A 21,438-nucleotide genomic window follows, 5' to 3' on the forward strand; every position below is an offset into this window, starting at 1 on the left:
TGCCCTGCCACCCCGCAGCCTCGGGATCTGGCACAGAAAAAGGCGAAGGCAAGGCCGAGGCGCACACGTCGAAGGGGCTGCCAGGGCCCGGCTGCAGCGTGGTCTCAGCCCGACCCTGGGGCCACATCCCCTCTGGCTGTTGCTTCAACCAGGGCTCCGCAGAGCCTGTGGCTGGCGGCCCCCGATATGTCGTTGGCAGTGGCAGAAGAGTTAGTCCATATCCGCAGATGTTCTGAAGGTTAGTGAAGGAGTGGATTACAAAAAGGATATCAGGGAGCCTATTCATTTTTAAAATAAATTTGGTTTATTTTAATCAAATATCAATAGCAAAAGGTTAAATATATTTATGAGATCTTTTATTTATTAAATTTATTTAATTTATTCAATATAAGATAAGAATAAGAATTAAAACAGTACAAGTGCACTTGTCTTGATTAATAAAGCATTCTTAAATGTCTTGCTTATTGGTATTTATTATTAGGAACTTTATGTCGTTTCTTGCAATCACCATCTTTTAAGATTAAAAAATATATATAATTAGAAATGTACTGCTACAAACTCTGCATCAAATTTCCAAAATAAGTAGATTAACTGTTAAAACTAGAGATTGTTCCGAATACGTTAAAAAATAAAACAAAACCACAAGCAACTGAAGGACCCGAGGCAAATAAATGTCAAGTGGAGGGACACGGGGTCATCCGTCCCAGGGGGACAGGCCGATATATCTGTCTATGGCGCTGGTTATTTTTGATAGCCTTTCACAAAAGCTTTGAGGGCCAAATTTAATTCTTCCGGCCTTCAGGTCTGTCTTCTTCGAGATCATGTGCTTCCTTTTTGGCTTCCCCTTCCTTTCCCTCCTGTCTGGAAGTAGGGAATTTGTCCTTGTTGTTCTCTTTTTTCCATTTCATCCTTCTATTCTGAAACCAGATCTTTACCTGCCTTTCGGTGAGTCCTAGTGCGTGGGACACCTCGATCCTCCTCTTCCTGGTCAGATAGGGGTTAAAGAGGAACTCCTTTTCCAGCTCTAGAGTCTGGAATCGGCTGTATGTTTGTCTTCCTCTCCTCCTACCCGGCGCTGCTGTTTAAAACAAAAACATGGGGTTTTGGAGGTTGGCGTGGTCGTTCTAAACAAGGCGCAGACGGGGAGTGGGGACTCGGGTCTCTCTGGAACTCTCTCTCGAGAAGCCCCACAGAAACGCAGGGGGAATAAAGCGCAGGGCACGAACCGTACACATGAATGAGGGAAAAACAGCGACAGCAGATGCACGAAGCCCCTCAGCTCTCTCCCTGCATCGGGGTTTAGGGATCCGAGTTTTACGAGGTCACTTTGTTATCTGGCAGCCGGCACCCCACAGCCCCGCACCCTTCCCCTTCAGGCAGCGGCGGCGAGTGCCGGGCGAGCGTGTCGGCTGCTTCTCTGTGTCCAAGAGGCGACTTTAAGGCCACTCGCGGGGTGGCAGCCACCTTCTGCAAAGGTTTCTGTTTGCTTACTGTATCGCTTTATTATCGCAAGCCACCGCGGTGGTAGAATCGCGGGGAGAGAGGCAGAGAGAGGAGAAGGCAGAGGCAGGGAGCGAGATGCAGCGAGAAAGAAGCGGGAGGAAGAAAATAAAGTTTCAAATTCAGAAGTGAGATGGAAGCAAATTTTTGACTGCGTCCAACCTTGTGGTCTCATCCAGGGAAACATTTGAGCAGGAGACGAGCTCTGATTTAAGTGGTCTGGTTCCTCGCCAATATTAGCACTGGACGATTTACAGTCAGGATATTGTACCAGCTCGGCCTCTTGCTGTGTCGTAAAAATCTGCTGTCTCTGTAAGTTATCGTATCCGTAAAATTTAGCGGGCTCCCCGTGACAGGTAACCCCGCTGCAGGGGGCAGGAGGCGGAGGCGCGGCGGGGGGAGGAGGAGGTGGCTGGTAGGCGGCCGTGGGGCTCCCCCCGGCCGGGTGGTAAAAGTCCGCGACCGCGCCGCCGCCGCCCCCCGCCCCGCCGTGCGCGGCGTGCTGGAAGCCGGCGGCGGCCGCGCCGTTCCCGTAGAGCAAGGCGGCGGCAGCAGCGGCGGCGGCGGCGTGGCGGCCGCTCACCTCGGGCGCGAAGTGACAGTCGTAGTACGGGGGATTGATGGGCTCCCCCGCCGCCGCCGCTGCCGCCGCCGCCGCCTTGTACTTGGAGTACAGCGGGTTGACAAAGTAGGAGCTCATTGGGGAGGGGGCAGAGACAGGCGGGGGCGCGGGCACGGAGCGCTGCTCCCGCCGCTGCCGTCGCCGCCGGTGTCTCTACGCCGCCCTCATGTCGCCGTCGCCGCTCGCCCGTGCGCTCCCCGCTCCCGCTCTCCGTGTATGTGGTGACCAGGGCTGGAATATAATCGCTCCCAAAATGACCTGCCTCACTGCTTTTACTATTTCCTATTAGGCACACAGCAGCCCGCGCGCGCACACACACACACGCTCATGAGCTCAGGGGGGGCTTTTGGCTTCAGTTTACATGTGCAGCTCCTCAAGCAAGAAAAAAACCCGGCCCAGCCCTGCCCGAATCCACCCCAGCCGCGACGGCCCCGCTCCCCCCGCCGGTGCACGCTCGCCAGGAGCCGCCGAAATCGCGCAGGGGTGAGGCGGCCGCGCAGATACCGCACGATAACCGCGGGCGCGCTGCCCGGGGCGACGCCGCCCAGCCCTCCCAGACTGCGTTGTCCGGGCCTCAGGTCCGCGGCTAAACACTGAAGCGCGGCCTCCACCGCCGGCCTGGAAGGGCAGAGACCCGCCGAGTGAGCCGATGCCCGGTGCAGGGAGTCGGGAGTGTCAGAGAGGGCAGCTGAGAGGGTCCAAAGGGCGGCAGCGTGCAGTGGCCGGGCCCCCTTGCCACTGGGCCCTCCGGGTCAATTCCTTGCAGGCGAGCACTGGGAAAAGAGACCCACATTTACCCTTGACGCTGTGCACGCATGGCTGAGGCTCCAGGTTACTTAATGGAAATCATGCCTATGAATATACTTTCCATCATTTCACCCTTGGTGGACGTCATTACCGAGATAGAAAGCAGGAGGAAAAAAAAATGTATAGGTGAGCGGTCAAGCACGGCTCGGGGACGCGGTCTGAAATGAGCGAGCCCTGTTCTTCAGGAGGAAGGAAGGAAGGCACTGCCCAGCAGGCTCGCCGCTGCCCCGGCTCCTTGGGCTGGCCGCCCCCGCGGGGAGACAGCGGCCCGACTGCCTGCGTGGGCCCCGCTCGCCGCGCTCCAAGAAGTGCCATCTCCAGTCGTCTCTTCCCTGCTTCTTTCAACAGTGGGAACAAGCTTTTCGGACAGACACCCCCAGGAGCTTGAGTCCGCCCTATTTTGAAGACAGACGAAAAATGTAGGTGAAATATGGGTCCCGCCACAGCCACGTGTGACCGTCAGATGTGAATTGACAAAAAATATTTGTGGTTACATAAAAGGCACCGCAGGCTCCTTCCCCATCTCATCCCGCTCCCACCACCACCACCCTCGCCTCCATGCCAATTAGTTCGCTTTGTCTAGGTGGCCACCTCGGCTACCTCGCAGATGAGAGCCCGGTCGGGCCCTGGGCGCCCAGCAAAACCTCCGTCAACGGCCCCGCGGCCGCGGAGGAAAGCCTTTGGGAAGCCAGCGGAGGCTCACGGAGCCCCGCGCAGCCCGGGGCCAGGCGGGGATGCGGAAGAGGCCCGGGAGGGGCACAAGGATTTTCGGTGCTACGAGGGCAGGAGCAAAAGCCCTTCGCAAGAGAGCACCGGGAAGGCAGGAGGCCATGCCAGGCAGGGCGGGAGAGGCGGCAGAGAAACACCGCCTCACCCTGCGGAAGGGCGCGGAAGTGCAGCGGATTGTTCCCGCAACCCTGCTGGTCCCTCTGGCCCCACTGCATGCTCATCCCTCTGGGGCGCCAGTCCCGCGGGCCAGCACCACGACCGCGTAGGTCTGCGGTACCTGCAGCGAAACCGCGGCTCCCCACAGCCGCGGCTGCTGAGAGCACTTCGTGGGGCGCGGAGCGATGCGCGGAGCGTGGGGCGCAGTCGCCGCGCTAGAGTGGAGCGCGGGCGCCCTCTGGCGGCGCCCGATGGCAGCGGCAGGCAGCGCCCTCCCGCTCCGCGCTACCCGCGCTGCCCGCGCTGCCCGCGCTGCCCGCGCTGCCGCTGCTCTCCCAACCCCGCCGGGGGCCGGGGGTTCCGCCAGAAACCCAAACAGCTCCGCAAGGCCTCGGTGCTACTTCGAGACACTGGCGCGGCTCTGCACTCCTCCGACGGGGCGCTCGGTGATGAGTGCTTCCTTTACTTTCTGTTTTTGGGTTGGTGTTGGTTTTTGTTTGTTTGCTTGTTTGTTTGTTTTCTTTTTTTGATGTTTTTTGTTTTGGTTTGTTTCAATTTTTCGGACGAAGTTTACAGTGCCATTTTCGGTCATTCTCTTTTATATTTTTTACAGTGCTATAATTAACTGTATACAAAGAAACTGCCTCCTTTACACATGGCAGCCAGGAAAGACGCCTGAGCTTTGAAGACCGCTGCTGTCACGTTTTCCATCATGTTTCCTCACATATTACACCACGAATTCTCCATGTGTGGTAGTTACAGTTATGCGTTTTTGTCTTGAACATGTTATTTTGTTTGCCCATGCGTTTATGTATTTATGGATTGATTTATGTAAACGAAAGTAAAGATGAATCTTTGTTCACCACCACCCCCTTCATCACACATCCCTGTGAATTATTCGGTATAAAGCGAGTGCATGTGCACGCGACTGTGCGTATGTGCAAACATGTATTAACACAACCAACGGGTAGGAGTTAAATTATTGTTCATTTTGACACTAAAAGAAATTTCCATGTAAGGACTGTGTTTCGTCGTTCGAGACGTTTGGTTTTCTTTCTGCCATTTTGAAATAAACGCACACAAGACTAGAAATAAGTAAACAAAGGGGAAAAAAGAAAATATGCAATCTGCATGAAATAAAATATTAAAAAGAGATTGGGTGGGCTTGGTGACAGTTTCTTACCAGACCCTCTGCTATAATCATCAAAATAAAGTGTTGTTTATGTGTTGTTAGTGATAGATCAACCCCCGCCATGGTTATTTTCGAAAACATGGAGGCTAACACCGTAGGATTCATGGCAGTAGAATATCCAATAAAATGCATTTCAACAAATCAATGGACTTTGTAAAATCTCTGAGTTTCATGACCTTCGCGTCTTTTTTCAGTCTGTTGCCTTGGCCCAACGCTGACATATTGAAATTTATAGTCCAAGATGTTAAGACCTGGTTTGTCTGCATTTTTTGGCTTTTTTTTTCCCTAACAAACACAAACATCAAAATAAGGTGGTTTCAAAGAAAAGCGCCATAGCATATCGTAAACTCATTAGGTCCAGACGTCTAGCCATCTCAATGGTTTTATTATACCACGGTTCTTCCTGTTTTAAAAGAATTATAGGTATCTTCTCGACAATGGATGGGAAGCAATGCAACACCTTTTCCTGGCATTGCATGCTTTTGCCTTTTTGTTTTGTTTTTCCCAGAGGTAAAAAACATTAAACACCAGGTCTCTCAGCTCTTCCCTTAATCTTGAATTAACCGAACTGCTCGTAAATATTTACGGGTCCTTCATTTTAATGGTTGCTCTTTAAACAAAGCATTTTTTACAATGAACTTCGTCTCAATTATCTTGATAAAGTCATGTGTGTTTATAAATGCAAAAGACATGAGACGCGATGCTAAACGAGCTCTCGCCAACAAAGCTGAACCTTTGGAAGCAACGGTGCTCCCCTCACCCCCCGCCCCCGAGCTTCCCAACCTTCAGATTAAAGAGCACATAGGTTAGAAATGGCCAAAACAACAACAAAATGATTGAAGCGAATAGGCATCATTTTGCTTCACTGACTCTGAGGACCGGTGCGGAAATATTTCCTGTATTATCCCGAGGGATCGCTGTTTCGAAGACCTCACGTACCCGCGGCGTCCCGGAGAGGGGCGGCAGCAGGCGCACCTACACGGCGCGGCCGAACTCGGCCTCTTCGCCGCTGACCTCCAACAGCAAATGCTTCTTAGGCGAGGCGGGGGGAGAAGTAATTTTCCTCTGGCCTTTGTGTCTACCAGAGGTGCTGCTGCCCCGGCAGCGCGGCCGGGCTTTCCCTCGGCCTTGGGCCGGCAGCGCTCGAACCGCGGTGGGATCCGCGGGGGCTGCGCGGTGGGGTCGACGGCGCGGAGGGCATCGCGAGGGCCGCACAGATTTCTCGTCTCATCGCAGTGCTGTCGTTTCAGTCACGGCAGACTTTATTGTGTAATAACTGACAACAATTACAATAGGTCCGCAGTTCGAGACACGGGTTGGTTAATTAATACAACAGTCACCGGGGGCAGGGACGACAGCTAGCCGGGGAACCTGGAGACATTAGACCCATTGCGAACGGCTTCAAGGATGAGACAACCTCCTAATAGTGCACTAAAGAGGGGAAAAGCTCGTGGCCTGGCTGTGGCATCTATTGCGAAGGAGCGAAATTCAGACCTATAAAGCAGAGGTTTTGGGTAAGGTTTCGTCTTAGCAAGTCGTGGACAACACAGCACCTCAATTGATTTAAGCGACTGTAATTTAATATATATTTTATTATCTTAATTATAATTAATTTCCTTACCTTTATTTTGGCAAAGTAACTGTCTATACTACATCACTTTTAAGAAACATGTCAAACATTTAACATCAGATAAGAGATCCCAAAGCTAACGTGCACTCACAATATCATCAACCAAACGGTCTGGGAAGGAGGAGGGGGAGATGAAGCGACTCTGCAAAACACGGTGGCGAGCAAGACAAAATTTCCCAAACTACCTGACATAGACCACGTTTCACTTCTATCTTAAAAAAAAAGAAAAAAAAAAAAAAAAGGCAAAAGGCCAGTTCCGGGGAGGGGGACGACGAGGGGACGAGGAAGAAACATATAGGGGGGCTGAGGAGGCAGGGTAAGGAGGAGAATAAAATCAATTAAAAAAAAAATCACACAACAACAACCAAAAAACCCACAAACCCCCAAACTCTAAACTAAAGCAATATTCCGCAACTGCGTTTCTACCCCAGTGTTAGTCTCCTTTATTGCCTTTCTCCTTGTTCATCTTTTTCATTTTCATTCTTCTGTTCTGAAACCAGATTTTGACCTGTCTCTCTGTAAGATTTAAAATCCTAGCTACTTCGTAACGGCGGTCTCGGGTTAGGTACATGTTAAAGAGAAATTCCTTTTCCAGTTCCAGAGTTTGATACTTTGTGTAGGGACAACGCTTTTTCCTCGTTGAACGAGCGTGGATCCAGTTTGCTGCAGGGTTATCTGGAAGAAGGGAGGTATATAGGGAACGGGGAGGGGGGAGAGAAAGGTTGTTAAATTAATTTAACGAAGGATGGACTGTTTTCACAACTTTGGAGGAATTATCATAAAAGCCTTAATGCCCCAGTCTGTTTACTGTACAAATGATGTCTTGATGGTAGGTGGTTATGTGGAGTCTTTTATGGGTGCTTGTTGCTGCTTGCGCTGGGGTAGGCGTCTAGACGTTTTTATAGGTTAGTAAAACTATCAGTTTTGCACATTCGAGCCTTACAGGTTTCGGCAATAAATCAAAGGGGCAATTTCTTTATTTCTTTATTTCTTTCTCTCCCTCTCTCTGCCCCTCTCTCTCTGACTCTCTCCCTCTCTCTCCCCCCCTTTTTTTTTTTTTTACTTACTTGGGTCAAGTTGCTGCTGTTTCTCCTCCTTAAGATCGCTGCTCGGGCTGGGGTTGTGGCTGCAGGCGGCGGGGTCCTTGGAGCTGCCGGCAGCCGCCTTCTCCCGGGGCTCCTGGAGGAAGGAGCTGCACGTGTACTCGGGCACACCGATCCCCTGGGACTCCCGGGACGAGGAGCACTCAGTCCTTTTGGAGGAGGAGGAGGAGGAGGAAGACGAGGAGGCGGCTGCTCCGGTCTCCGGCTTTATCCCGTAGTGGCGCCCGTTGGAGGAGCCGGAGCTGGACGCAGAGCCGCCGCTGCCGCCGCCGCCGCCGCCCGGGAAGCCCGGGAAGGGCTCGATCCAGGAGCGCACGTAGCGGCCGGCGTCGGCTGCCCCTAAGTGGGGCTGGTGCATGTAGGGGTGGTAGATCCCGGTCATTGCCGCAGACGGCTGAGGGTGAACCGTGGACCAGGAGGTGGAGAACACGGTGGATTTTGGTGCAAAGCTACAGGAGGAAAAATCTGAACTCTCTGCAACACCTGATGGCCTGGAGGTCCCACTGTGACCTCCCTGGACGAATCTACTCCCGTAAACTTCTTCGCTTTCATGGCCTATGAGAGAATCGACATAATAGTTACTTATGGTGCCACTAGACGACATTTTAGGCTCCCCTCTTAGTCATATAAAAGGTTACACTGTTAACTGTATATGATACCCTCCCGGAGAACAATCGTAGTATTTTGCAGACTGCAACCCTCAACCATTGGTTGCGGAGCCCACGTGATCATATTTACCAATACTGGGAGTAAATCAATCCGCTAAACTGGGGCTGCTGTGATTAAAAAAAAAATCATCATCAACAACGGCCCCGCACAGCGCGCCGCGCCGGCTGCGCGCCCGGACCGCGCCGTGACGGCCCGCCCGCCCGCCCGCTTGTCCGCCCGCCCGCCCGCTTGCCCGCTTGCCCGTTTGCCCGCCCTGCTTGCCCTGCCCGCCTGTCCTGCCCGCCTCCGCTGCCCGTCTGTTTGCCTCCCTGCCCGCCCTGCCTGCCCTGCCTGCCCGGGGCGCGGCGGGCGTGGCCGCGCTGGCAGCCCACGGCCGCGGCGGGCGCGGACTATTTCTTCACCTCCTTTGAGTGATTTCTGCCATTCATTTCTTAATCAATGAGAGGCAGGGTGTTTAAATAAATCCAACAGCCTTGGCTTGCTAATCACACTCCAAGCTGCTGAGGAAACCCGCTGGGAAAGGGAGATTCTTGCCTGTAAAAACAAACCATCGCAAGCTGGGACTGTAACGACTTCTCATAAAACAGGAAAATGTTACAGTAAAAGCACATTGCGGTACTTCCATATTTCAGAGCATATGCGGGTATTATTATCCTCCCCCACCCCTCCCCAAAAAGAAAGTTTCCACGGAAAGAATACACTTTTGAAAAGAGATGCCCATTGTGTTGTTTTAAAACAGGTGGAAGACCTCTGTAATGATTTTATGCCTTTCAATAAAAATTTTATGAGGTGTATTTGATTATAGATTAATGTGTCCCTAATAAAATGGACGGATGGAAACAGCAAAGCCCGTGTCTCCGAGCACAACTGACGTGTGGTTGAACACACGCTTCTGTATCTGCGAAACTTTGGGGCTACACAGTTCCAACACAGCCCCCCTGATGGTGCCCAGCGCGGCCCCGGAGGGGACACGGACAAACGCTGCCCGGAGGAGGCCTCCTCGCTCCTCAGCGGGCAACGCTGAGGCCGCGGGCAGGGAACGCGCAGGCAGGCACGCTGCGGCCCATGGAGGGGCCCGGGGCTGCCGCTGCCCCCCGCTCAATGGCAGAGCTGCCCCCTCCGCGTCTAGTTCAGGGGGAGCCGGGCCGGGCCGCGCTGGCCACGTTCAATGCCTCCGGGAGATTTTTGCCCGCTTTGCTTTCTTTTCCTTCCTTTCTCTCCACTCCCTCCCTCCCTCCCGGCCCGGTTACCCTTCCCTGAGCGAAACGGTGCCCGGTTAGTATTGCAAACTAGATTACCCATGGTCTTCTGCCCAGGCGGGCTCTCCCGAGCGACGGACGGTGGCTGTGCCGAGATCTGGAGGAAACGCACAGTTAGTGAGAGCCCGCAGCACGGCCCGCCGAGGGCACGAACAACAGCACTGAGAAAACACTTCCTACTCGCGGGCCCGTCTGAGGAAGGGGCTGAAATTCCTGTTTATTTAACGATTTATTACTCTCTTAGGTTGTTTTCTTCCTTTTTTCTTCTCTCTTTTTGTTTGGCAATTATTCCCCCCCCCCCCACCTCATCTCACTTCAACATTTTCCTTCGCGTTTTCACATTTCTCTCATATTTTATCTAGAAGTAGGGTTTGTGGTGTGACCAAGAATTGCCTCTCGCTTCGCACGGATATAAATTGATAAAGCAGGCAAATTAGAGTGAGCGTCCTTTTTTATATACGTTAAATACTTGGTATAGATCCAGATAATTGCTTCCCACTGCTGAGACTTCTTTGGTGATGAAGTGAGTATTTTTAAAGGGGAAAAAAAAAAAAGACGGTTTAAATATATGCAAGATCTTTGTGTGTTGTGAGGGTTTTTGTTTGTTTGTTTGTTTGTTTTAGCACCGTTTTGCTATTTATTTTTGAAACGAGAGCAAGGACAAAAGGCATACGGACTTGCGGCTCCTGCAATTTCAAAATGGTGATGCTTTGGTTTGAGGAAAATATACCTCCGCCCTACGAGTAAACGTGCAGATGAGAAAGTACTGGCTTAAATTAAATATCAGGGACGAGAGCAAAATACAACTCCACCAGCTACAATATGAGCAGTATCAATGTCACCAAGTCAAACAACATTGGCACTATCTTGCGTTTAATTTCTTGATTTAGAAACTGCTTAGGGGAGGAATGGGCGTTGATTGTGAGCAAACAGTAGCCATGTTATTTTTCCAGTACTGTTTGAAGGTGAAAGTATGCCCAAGTATTTGCACTTCGATTTGGAGTCATGTTCATTTGCAAGTCATTTGCAGTTCTGCTTAGGATTTCTGCTCACACAGGCACTCACCCGCTCTCACACACAGACGCCCTTCCTCAGCTTCGAGTGCCAATAACATTTTTCAGCTATGTACAGAAAGGATTAAGACTCGTGAACTTCATTATCTGGATGTGTGCTACTAAAATGGAATTGCTCGAAATAAAACAGTCTCTGAGCAAACAGAAACAGTGCAGGGTGACAAAAGTCGGTCTGAAGAGGCCGGTGTACATTCGTAAGCAATCTTGGGAGTGTTTCTGCTCAAAAAAAGCCAATCCTGCCGGATGTTTGAGGGAATATTTTCCTATCCACCATCTTCCGAAAGCTCTTGAGCTGGCCAAGTAGAGAACTTCTTAACGTTTACTTATACCCAGCTTCGCGTCTGGTATGATTTTTTTTTCCAAGCGAATAAAGACACGAAATCAGTCTACACATTGTAAGCACGCAGTGACTGATATTTTTAAAATCATCACACGAACGTCAAATAAAATGACACACATATTGCTGACAGCTTGTAGTAGAAAGATTTTTATCACTTACCATTTATGAGATGATTGGATGAGGATGTCCAGTTTAGGTCATAATATTTCACTACTTTTTTTTTTTTCCCCATTCAGTTTGTCTGACTGCGAACATCACACAACATTTTATCAATTAATCATTTGTTTACAGGCACAATTATAAATGAATTAGGTTTACATAATTTCCCGCCCTAGTCTCCACCCCACGCCTAAAAAAATAGGAAAGGGGGAAAAAAAAAAAAAGAGGGAAATAAAACCAGGCAGACACACACAAAGACCAGAAAATGGCAGAGAAGGTACATCAGTCCAAAGCGCTGCTGACAGAGAAAGATCAGGAGACCAACCTGCACCCACACTTTAAACATTTGTAGAAAACCAAAGGAACCTCAGTAGTTTACAGAGTTTATTGCATTATACATGCGAACAGAACATGCACAAGAAGGACATATTGCTGTTGAACGACTACTATTCCACATATGCACCACAAGGAAATGTCTACAATGGAGAAGGAAATATTCCATATTACGAAGGACAATCTCTAAGTTCATTTGCGAGGATAGTTACATTATAATGTGCTTCTCTTTCCCCCCACCCCCAAAGTTTCCTCCCCCCTCTTTTTCTTAAAGTATTGAATGTACTCAAAACGTTATGGCCCGTGTAACAGCCCCACATAAATACCATTTTGTTAGTAAAAACATGAAAAAGTCACATTGCTTGGATGTTCGACAGTTCCAATAAGTTAAGACCAAATGATAATATTCAATAATAGTTACCCTGCATTACGATGAGAACAAAAATAAATTACACGTGCTAGGTTTTATATATACTCATCATAGTAATACATATTCACTTGCAGCGCTAAAAGAAGGACGAAGACTCACATTCTACCAGAAACCAAAACAAACCAAAACAAAACTGGAAAATGCCGGGTTTTGCCAGAGTCTCTCCTGCCTTTAGCAAGTGGTGGTGCTGTGCCCATTCCTCACGGGTGTCCCCCCCGGGGTTAGGGTTTAAGAGAAGGTCAGATTAGCGGTCAGTTCCCGGATTCGGTTCTCCCTGCTCATCTTCTTGAGCTTCATTCTGCGGTTTTGAAACCAAATCTTGACCTGCCTGTCAGTGAGGTTTACGCTCTTACTGATCTCTAGACGGCGCTCTCGAGTGAGATACATATTGAATAAGAACTCTTTCTCTAATTCCAGTGTTTGGTGTTTAGTATAAGGACACCTCTTCTTTCTGCCACTCTTTGCAGTTAGCCAATTGCTTGTTGGAGTATCAGACTTGATTTCCTCTATCAAAATCAAAAAAGAAGAAGAAGAAGTAAAAAAAAAAAAAATAAAAAAATACCTCAGGCTGTTAGAATGTACCCTTGGCCATGACCCCTCCTCTGCAGTGTCTGACAGATATGGTGGATGTGGGCATTTAACACAGCCGAGGTGAGGTGTGGGCACGGAGAGGGGACCTGCTGCCAGGCTGGGCTCCTCCGTCCCCACCACACGACACCCCGCCCTGACCCGCGCTCCCCCTTCCAGGAAGGGGCTCCCATGTTTTCAGCTGGCGTTTAGCATTTCAACAATATTTAACCTGCCATCAGCCCCATGGCCACAGTTTAACGGGTCTAGCCTCACCATGGCCACCTCGAGCTCCCAGAACACTTGCTACGAAAATACCCCAATTACCAACTACCCTCGCACTGTATTTTGAAGCAGCTTCCCCCCAACCATCAGCGGAATTACACAAGCACACCTAGGAGCAGACATAGACGTTTTTTTCCAGCCAAAAAGATGCACCAAATATTAACACCATCTGCCTCGGATTTTTCTTTTTTTTTTCATTTCCATTTTTGATTTTTTTTCCCCACTAGAAAGAAATCTGCCCCACATCAACCCAGAGCTGGGCTGTTAAATATAATTCAGATAAAGACAATCTCCATGCACACGTAGAACAAAAATCGACCTAGAGGTTGCAAAGTACATTTAGATAAGAGAAAATTTTTCCGTTTTGGGATTCTTCGACACACGCCATTCGAAAGAAAGGCTTTAGTGCACTTTTAAAGAGAAAATAAAATCAGATTACCACCACTTTTAGCTTTAAATCACATTTCAAAATACCGTTGCACTTTTGGAGACCAACCCAAGGTTATCTAAAGCACTACACAGAAATATTCCACCTTTGGACCAGGCAGATAGCGGACTGCTGCTTTCATTGTGCATTTGTTTGCAACTTTACCCGGCCTGATAGTACCTATTTCTCACCTATTTTAATAGGATCGTAATTAACATTAAATGCAATCAAACCGCAGTAAGGCTCAGTTAAAGAAAAAAAAAAAAATCAGCGAAATTACGAGAGAAAAGTTGAGCTGGTCGTATTTTACAACCTCCAGACCTGCTTTTTTAGAGATATGGGGCTGCTTTTGGCTGCTGCAGCGCATTAAGGAGCACACGACTACATACGCCGCATCACAGAGACGGTCTGCATGCCCGAGAGAGGCAGATCTCTACAGCAAATCTTTGGACCCTTTTGTGTAACATTTTTGCCTGCCAAAATCTTCAGAGACACAGCACCTGCAGCCCAATATTCCTTAGCATTAAATGTGATGGCTGTGATGCTCGTTAGTATATTCGAGCGTGCTTTATGGTGCTGGCGTGTTGGAGTTACACCACGGCACGGCTTAAACTCGGTAATACAGACCTTTACTCTCCTTCTCCTGGACTTCTGGGCTGGACACGGAGCCTTCGGGCAGGCAGCTCCGCTCGTCTTGCAACGTGGACTTGGGCTCGGGACTTTCCACTTGAGAGACTTTAGCGGTGCTTTCCTGGTTGTTCGGGTTTTCATTCATTTTCTTTTCCAGCTGAAGTTGAGCAGATATCTGCGGTTTGGAGCTGCCGCGAGGGTTTAACTGTAACATTACAGTTGAACTCGTTTCAGGGCTATTATTGTACTCTTGGGTTTTCCCAGTGGCGTAGGTCTGGCTCAGTCTAAAATATCCTGGGACGGGAACCTCGGGGTTCTCAATGGGGCATGATTCAGACACCAGCCTCTGGTAGGAAGGGACGTCTGCAGAAATGAGTTTGGATCTCTTATCGGAATACATGCAGCAATTGCTTTCTTCTTTAATATTTGTAGTGAAGGAACAAGTGGGGACCTGCTGTGTAACAGGTTGCTCTATTCGACAAGATCTGTTCGGGTCTGTCCAAGTGTCTACTTGAGGTATATAAGGATGTACATTCATACCCATATTTTGGTGATTAACTTCTCTTTTAGCCAGAGACGGAAGGAGTCCACAGGTTTGCATCCCATACGTCCCAATGTCTGTGCTAGGTGGCATATACATGCTGGCGCTGTTGGAGTAGAAACTGTCACTCCTGCACGCACTGATGAGAGAATCTACTAAAAAAGTATTAGCGGCAGGAGAGCTGTTGGGAAAGGACATTTTGGGGCGGAATTTGAGGAAGAGAGATTGTGTCCTTTGTAGGCTGACATCTCTAGGAAAACATTCCCGTGTAATTGCGGATGCCTCCGCGCGACCACATGACAGCCGGGCCAATGGCAGCGCCCGCCGCCCCGCGCCCCGCCGCCCCGCCGCTGACGCGCCCCGCCGCGCCGCCCCGCCGCGCCCCGCCGCGGTCAACAGCGACCCCTAGGCCGCCGCGCCGGCACCGCACCGCCCCGCCGCGCCCGCCGCCCGTGCTGCGGCACCGACCCGGGCCCCGCCGCGCCGCCGCGCTCACCCCCCCGCCCCGTGCCGCGCCGCGGAGCCTCCGCGGGAGCGGAACCCCGCGGGTGGCACGGCGGGCGGAATGCGGTGCTTCCCCGCCATGGCTCCTGTAAGGGCCCCGCTTGTGACAAGTGCGGGGACAAAAGGTTGCGGGATTTATTAATGCGTATTAAGGGGAATCAGGGGCGATCAATAAAAGCCTCATCTGCATGCTTGGGCTACTTGGTAATTTTCTTGCTTCTGAAGCTTTTTCAAGAGTTATACCCTCTGTTGCCGCGCACGGGAAGATATTTTATTAACAAATCAATCGAGACTTTGTAAAGGATAAGATTAATAGTTAAGATTTAGCATAATGGCGTTCGCGTTATGAATTATTGAAAATTATACTATTGATTTTTTTCCTCGCTGCTAACCGAGAAGGTCAATTTTTGTTTTAACACAAACCGTCAAATATTAAAAGCCAGACTTTTGTCATAACTCGAGTTTTATAGGGAGGCTACATTCCTAAAATTATTTTACAACACTCTCTCTCAATCGCGTGGGGGGGGGGAAAGTGTTTTTTTTCACTTGCCCTCGAAACTGGAAGCATGATAAAGATAATTTGTCCTTCTGTAGTATTGCTCATCAAAAAACATATAGAAAGTCGTAACCTCACTGCGACTCTTCGAGAAACTTTTAATTTTTTTTCTTTCTTTCTTTATTTTTTTTTTAAGAATAAAGATAAATGCATCTATATTACTAAAAAACAAAAACCGGAGGCAAAAGCAACTGTCAACGTGGCAGATGAGATTTTTCCGTCCCTATATTTTAAATGTGTTTTACTGTTTCCTCCCCCACTTTGTAACCATATTTACACCCGAAGCTATTGTATTATAAATAGTGATAGTACACACTGTTTATTACTTAAAAAAAAACAAAAAACAAAAAACAAAAAACCTGTTCTCAAACCGAATTCTTTCTTATCTGGGACTAATGCTGTCAAGGACTCTCCTCCAAACAAAGTAAACTTGTTGAAATTTTTTTTTCCCGGATTCATCCGCCTGTTTATTTTGGGCCTTTCTACCATCAACACAGCCTTTGAGATCCCCAAGAGCGGGCAGCACAGTAAAGGATTTTTTAAAATTTAAATGCGTCTTCCGCACAGCTGAAAACATGCGTTTTCCACCAGCGTGGATTTGAATTTTCCCCTATTTCCTGGCATTTGGGTGATTTGCACTTTACCGTACGCTTTACACTGCTGGAAACAATAACCCTCTTTAAAATTTCGCTGTGGCAATGAGACAGACCTTTTAAAACCTTATCGCAGCTGTTCAAATACAACATCATTGTCAGGTTAAGAGCCAGTGTCTTTTATAGCTGCAGCCTCCAGCTTCTGGCTTGCCGGAGAGTTTCAATATTACCTTTGCGATATTCGCTGTTTTGGCGATGTTTTGGCAGCATCCCCCGCGCCGGGCTGGCGCTGCCCCTGCCCTCCCCGGGCATGCTTCACCACCGCCGAGCGCTGCGCGGAGCGGCGGGCGCTGCGCTGCTGCTTAAGATCACGATCAGAGCCATTGCTAAGATTTGCCTGCACCGGGAAAGAAGCTGCGGCGGAGCCCACGACGCTCCCTCCGAGCGCGGCATCCCCCCCTTCGCTTTCTAGCAATTTCCTCTTCTTCAACAACAGCCCGGGCGACCCACAGAGTTTAAAGAAACAAAATACTATTTTCCTGGACTCAGTTTAAGACTTGACTGTTAAATCTAATCAGGAATTTTATGCCCATCAAATGGCTCTTTCATAATCTTTATTTACACTTTAAGAAAAGAGGGTCCCAGAAATATCACAGCTGAAGTATCAGCCCAGAGGTTTGCAGCGGATTTCACCCAACAGTAAAGTTAAAACAATAAGCAAATGCTGAACTGCTTTCCACGCCAGCCTCGCTGGTGCTACAGAACCTGACTTCTTGGCTCCTGATTAGACATGAGGGCTCTTTGATTCTTTTAATTGCGAAGATGAATTTCTTGCATGCCACTACATGGAAACTCAGATTATGGTTGTGATGATAATTATTTAAATATCGTATTCAGGACTGGCAAGCAGCTCTGTAAGACCCTTCGCTCACGATAAATCATGAGGGTTTTTAAAAATGGGTAGCAATTTTTTACTGAAAATGAACAGTAGGAAAGTTTAAGTTTGATGTAAATAGAAGTTGAATAAACATGCGAGAGCCACTGGGGAACTGGAGACTTAGGCTCTGGGCATTTAATGTCACTCTTGTTTTAAATCATATTAAAATGGAATCAAGTAATTAACATTAATAAATAAATCAATATTGTGCAATAAATGAGATATACAATCTACGCTAATATAAAGGTTTTACTCTCAGAGCCCCATATTTTTCTGAACGAGGCAGGAAGGAAAAAAAAAAAACAACAACCAATGGGTCCATGTAGATGTAAATTACAGTTTGTAATAAAGCATAGGTGGACATTACAGTTTTCTCCTCTAGCAAATGTCAGGGCTAAAAACTTGAGGTTACCAGACGTGGAAGCAGGGCTTAATTTGCACTGCCTTATCTTCCTAAACCTTATTACTGGGGATATCATTAATTTTTTTTTCTCGGCTGTGTTGAGTATTCTCATAGTTGTGATTTGCTCTGTTTGTGTCTCATTATGGAAGGGGGGTGGGAGAGATGTATGAAAGAGGATAGGTATTTCGCAGATGCCTTCAGTAACAAAGGTATTGCAAGAAATATTTTAAAAGCAGGCTGGAACCCAGGAAGCTTTTAGTAAAATTCCCTTAATTTGCTCCATTTCAGCATTTTATTTAGGTTGTTTTTAAATGCGTGGTCTACTATTTTATGCTACGCTGTTATATTGCAGGGAGATTGAATAATAGTTTTTAAGGGAAAAATTGGCTACGATATCGTGTCCTTTCTTCTTTTAATAATGCAACTGTCACGTTGCCCAGATTTCCATGTGCCATATTTTCATAGAAAGAATCGGCGTCTGGGCCGAGGGCTCAGACTCTCTGGATCTTTTTGAGCGAGGGCGGGGAGGGGGGGAACATACTGATGACATTACGCCTTTTCCTAAATATGAAAGCTTATAAAATAAACAAAATAACACGCTGGTCATTTTTTCAAAGGTGTTATTTCTGAGCGTGGGGCTCGCACAGTAGCATTGACTGTACTACCAGATTCGCCGGAAGCCTGAGCCCTTTCTCTATTGTATTTCAATATTTCTGTGGACACAGAAATGCATATCTGGTGTGAGGAGATTTTAGTGTGTAGCTTGGTCGCCGATGCAGCCCTCAGCCTCGGTTTTCGGGCACATTCATCTTTCAGCAGATTACTGCCGCATTTGTAGTTTAATCAGAAAATAGGCAAATGCCCTTTTTGTTCTCCTTAAAGAACAAGCCCAAATACGTTTGGAAATAGCTCGCAGCCTCTTGCGTCTAAAGGAATAAAACAAAGGGTTGGGAAAGAATGTAAGAGGTTATAGACTCACACAGAATAATCACATGTACACGATGACTCAAAAAAAAATAAAAGGAAAAGAAGGAAAGCGGCCATCTCCATATTCCGGTATATATATATTTTTCAATTAATAACACATCCTGGCTACCGTCACTCGTTCACATTCGCTGAGATCGGCCTCACTGTAATTTCGAGGGTTTAAAGCACCTCGTATGAAGCCTAATAGTTTTGGAGCTGGTGTGGGCTCTCACAAGAAGCACTCTCAAGCCCAGAAAAACAAACAAACACGGAAACTTCGCTAAACGTTTCCCTCTCGAAGTGGGTTTCTCCACCGAGAGACCGGGAGATTTTCCTTCGGGCTCCGGCCGCGCCTGCAAGGGGCTACCGTGGGCGTCAGGATCCCGAGGAGCTCCGATTGTACAATGCCACTTTATTACCGACGGAAAGGCTATTTCTAGGAAACTGTTAACAATGAACTTCTAAAAAAACACACCCCCAACAACCCAGCAGCAAAGTGCCAACAAATGCTTTCACGAGAGACAGGACTTTAAAAAATGCGGAATATGGCTGAGCCAACGTAAAATAGATACCAATGAATTCTGCAAATAAGCAGAAAGCAGTGAAGCCCTTTCTTTCTACAGATTCTAACCAAAAGTGCGCACTGAAGGAACAAAAAATAAAACAGAAAAATAGAACATGGTCGGTCACTGGAGAGTGGCCAGGAAATTCATAAGCTTCACTTTAATTTTCTAATCTATAGTTTCATTTTAATAGATCTCCATAGTACTTTTAAGGAGAGGGTTTTCATTCAGCAATGCTTTGGCAAAGTGATGTTCGGATATTAAAAATATCTTCTTTTCGCTTTAGTCTCTGTTTCTCTTTAAAAAAATAAGCACTCTCAGGATCTAACTTTAATCTCGCCTTCAAATAAAATATGTTTTTAAAATTATTATTTCTGTACCTAGAGGTTTATTTAACAAACGACTCAAATGAGAATCAAAGATAAAATGTGGAAACGCATGTTTTTTATATTACTTTTGTTCCATCCGCATTAAGGCTTCCTTAAAGGAGTAAACAGTTTTTCGTTCTAGGGAACGAATTCTGAATATCACAGGGTTTTTTTTCTTTCTCAAAATTATGGGGTTTTTTTAAAGCTCGGGTGCATTATAAAAGATTACGACCAAAAAAAAATAATTTGAAAGTGGCATATTTCTCCAGCACGTCACTGTTATGGGTTATTTGTTTAATAAATCTTTTTGATGCTTTATTTTCTCATTTGGAAGGCCCTGAAATCTTATCGTTACTTATATATTAGATATTTTATTAGCAATGGAATTATTATTAGGGGTAAAATAGACCTAAACACTGGGAGGGCTGCGGGCATTCCAGCACCCGGGCGCGCCCTCCTGTGGCCGTTGGCCGCCAAGCACCGGGAATTTCCTCCTCTCGTCGCGTCTTTCTCCTAAGCTCAATTTGATCTCAGTAATGGGTTTCTTCCTTTCTTTTTAAATAGAAACTTAAAACTGGTATCATTGAGCACCTATGCAAGATTGTGCTAAGGTGGGTCGGTTTCCGCGGCCCTCTTTTGCGGTGTCTTAACATTTTAAAGGCGTATTAATCCGCTAAAATAGACCGTAAAAGCACTGCAGGGAACAGAAAATCAAGAGACTCGTTCTCGCTCTGCGGATTAAGGCTCGGGAGAGACAAGAGAATTTTGCTATAAGGTCAGGAGAAATGCTTTGAGAAATCCCGTCGACTTTGCGCATTTCTAATTAATGGGCTTTGTGGGGAAACGCACACCAGCAGAGAAGCTACATAGAAATACTGTCTGTCTCCCTAAAATACAAAGCATTTCTTAAAGCCCCAACCTTTTTTTTTCTTTTTAGCGAAAACCATTTTTTAAAAATGAGCTAAAAACGAGGAGATTTGGGGCTAATTCCCGGGTTGCGGAAAAGAAGGGAGAGGGAAGTGGGGAGCCCGTCGTGCTCCGGCTGGCTGCGACCAGAGCGGGACGCGCTCCCTGCCACGCCACGGAGAGCTCACCTCGACCCAGCTGGGATTTTCTTTGCGTTACGATGCATTCGCTAATATGGCCAGCTATGCGGTAATAAGTGTGTGTGTGGTTGTGCGTGTGTGTGAAAGGGAGAGGGAGTGAGACAGAGAGAGAGGGTGGGTGGTGGTTGAAAATAACAGAGGAACCTTAAGGCGCCTAATTATTCAGAAAGGTTAAAGGTGATGACCTTGACATTTTGGAAGTTCAAAGGCATACACTTATGTTTTTCTTACTAAAGATTTAAAATTTTTTTTTTTAGTCATGCTTCGCTCCGCTTCCATTTCTTGATTTTTTGAATTCTCGGGCTTTTCCTGACTCATTTGGGTACCTTTGTCTTCCGTAACTGCGAGCGTAGCCAGAGCCGCTTCGTCCTTTTCAAAAAAGGCAAATTCTTTTCTCACTCCTTGCCTTTATTGCACATTGCGGAAATCTCTTTTTCACCCACCAGAAGGTGTATAATATAACCCAATTAAGCTGTTTAGAACCTCGAGGTTTATGGTGTTGTCTAGACAGTTCAAGGTTTTGTAAACAGCCCAGCCAGGTCACGCAAGATAAAGCGGCGAGGAGCGGAGCGGCGCGGACCTCCGCCGGTATCCGCCCCGCGCAGGGCCCGCCGGGCCGAGGCAGCGGCTGCGCTCCCGGCCAAGCGCCGCGCTCCGCTCGCCCCGCCGAGGCATATTGAAGACATCCAACCCTCTGCCGTCAAAGATTTTTTTCTTTTTTTTTTTTTTTTTTCTTTCTTCCCCACTAGTGCCAATTGTTTATAGCTCCCTCTTGTCTGACTCTTCCCGAGCCCTCCATCTTTCTGCCTTAGCCTTCACTAACAAGTAAACAGTCGTTGGCGTTGGGGATTCTGGGCTTATTGGGAGCCTGATCAGTTTTTTAAAAAGCCTTTTTCGTTGTTTACATTAATTGTAACGCCATCACAAGTGATGGTCTGCAGACAGCCATGTTGGCTCTGCCTCACAGTGAACAGGGAAGGTTACGCGTAC

The 21,438-nt window shown here is 47.8% G+C and overlaps 3 protein-coding genes across 7 annotated transcripts; all 3 read right to left on the reverse strand.

Moving 5' to 3' along the window:
• Nucleotides 1-299: 299 nt before the first annotated feature.
• HOXD8 (homeobox D8) lies at nt 300-2,845 on the reverse strand. 4 transcript variants are annotated; one of them, XM_082055505.1, is made up of 3 exons: nt 1,663-2,845; nt 936-1,078; nt 300-861 (listed from the first exon to the last, which is right to left on the reverse strand). In XM_082055505.1, the coding sequence occupies exons 1-3, from the start codon at nt 2,198-2,200 to the stop codon at nt 820-822; spliced, it is 723 nt and encodes a 240-aa protein (XP_081911631.1). In that variant the 5' UTR covers nt 2,201-2,845; the 3' UTR covers nt 300-819. The 4 variants fall into 4 exon arrangements, with proteins under 4 accessions (XP_081911631.1, XP_081911632.1, XP_081911630.1 ...); XM_082055506.1 differs by having other exon boundaries at nt 300-1,078; nt 1,663-1,810; nt 2,084-2,831; XM_082055504.1 differs by having other exon boundaries at nt 300-1,075; nt 1,663-2,844.
• A 2,881-nt stretch (nt 2,846-5,726) lies between these two features.
• On the reverse strand, nt 5,727-9,726 carry HOXD9 (homeobox D9). 2 transcript variants are annotated; one of them, XM_082055670.1, is made up of 3 exons: nt 9,707-9,726; nt 7,704-8,294; nt 5,727-7,311 (listed from the first exon to the last, which is right to left on the reverse strand). In XM_082055670.1, exons 1-3 carry the CDS (start codon nt 9,708-9,710, stop codon nt 7,070-7,072), a joined length of 837 nt encoding a protein of 278 aa, XP_081911796.1. In that variant the 5' UTR covers nt 9,711-9,726; the 3' UTR covers nt 5,727-7,069. The 2 variants fall into 2 exon arrangements, with proteins under 2 accessions (XP_081911796.1, XP_081911795.1); XM_082055669.1 differs by lacking the exon at nt 9,707-9,726 and having other exon boundaries at nt 7,704-8,458.
• A 2,132-nt stretch (nt 9,727-11,858) lies between these two features.
• On the reverse strand, nt 11,859-14,673 carry HOXD10 (homeobox D10). The gene is made up of 2 exons (XM_082055676.1): nt 13,909-14,673; nt 11,859-12,508 (listed from the first exon to the last, which is right to left on the reverse strand). Exons 1-2 carry the CDS (start codon nt 14,648-14,650, stop codon nt 12,231-12,233), a joined length of 1,020 nt encoding a protein of 339 aa, XP_081911802.1. The 5' UTR covers nt 14,651-14,673; the 3' UTR covers nt 11,859-12,230.
• Nucleotides 14,674-21,438: the final 6,765 nt, after the last annotated feature.

Source organism: Streptopelia decaocto, assembly GCF_964273445.1.
Source record: "Streptopelia decaocto genome assembly, chromosome: 6".
Taxonomy (NCBI): domain Eukaryota; kingdom Metazoa; phylum Chordata; class Aves; order Columbiformes; family Columbidae; genus Streptopelia; species Streptopelia decaocto.

Excerpts from the sequence above, each read along its gene's own strand:
- HOXD8 (XM_082055503.1), bottom strand. The coding sequence starts at position 2,200 with ATGAGCTCCTACTTTGTCAACCCGCTGTACTCCAAGTACAAGGCGGCG. Across the intron at positions 1,079-1,662 it reads TCCCTGGATGAGACCACAAG|CAGCGCCGGGTAGGAGGAGA; the intron begins GTTGGACGCAGT and ends TGTTTTAAACAG.
- HOXD9 (XM_082055669.1), bottom strand. The coding sequence starts at position 8,343 with ATGTCGTCTAGTGGCACCATAAGTAACTATTATGTCGATTCTCTCATA. Across the intron at positions 7,312-7,703 it reads ACAGCAGCAACTTGACCCAA|ATAACCCTGCAGCAAACTGG; the intron begins GTAAGTAAAAAA and ends CCCTTCTTCCAG.
- HOXD10 (XM_082055676.1), bottom strand. The coding sequence starts at position 14,650 with ATGTCCTTTCCCAACAGCTCTCCTGCCGCTAATACTTTTTTAGTAGAT. Across the intron at positions 12,509-13,908 it reads CCAGGAGAAGGAGAGTAAAG|AGGAAATCAAGTCTGATACT; the intron begins GTCTGTATTACC and ends TGATTTTGATAG.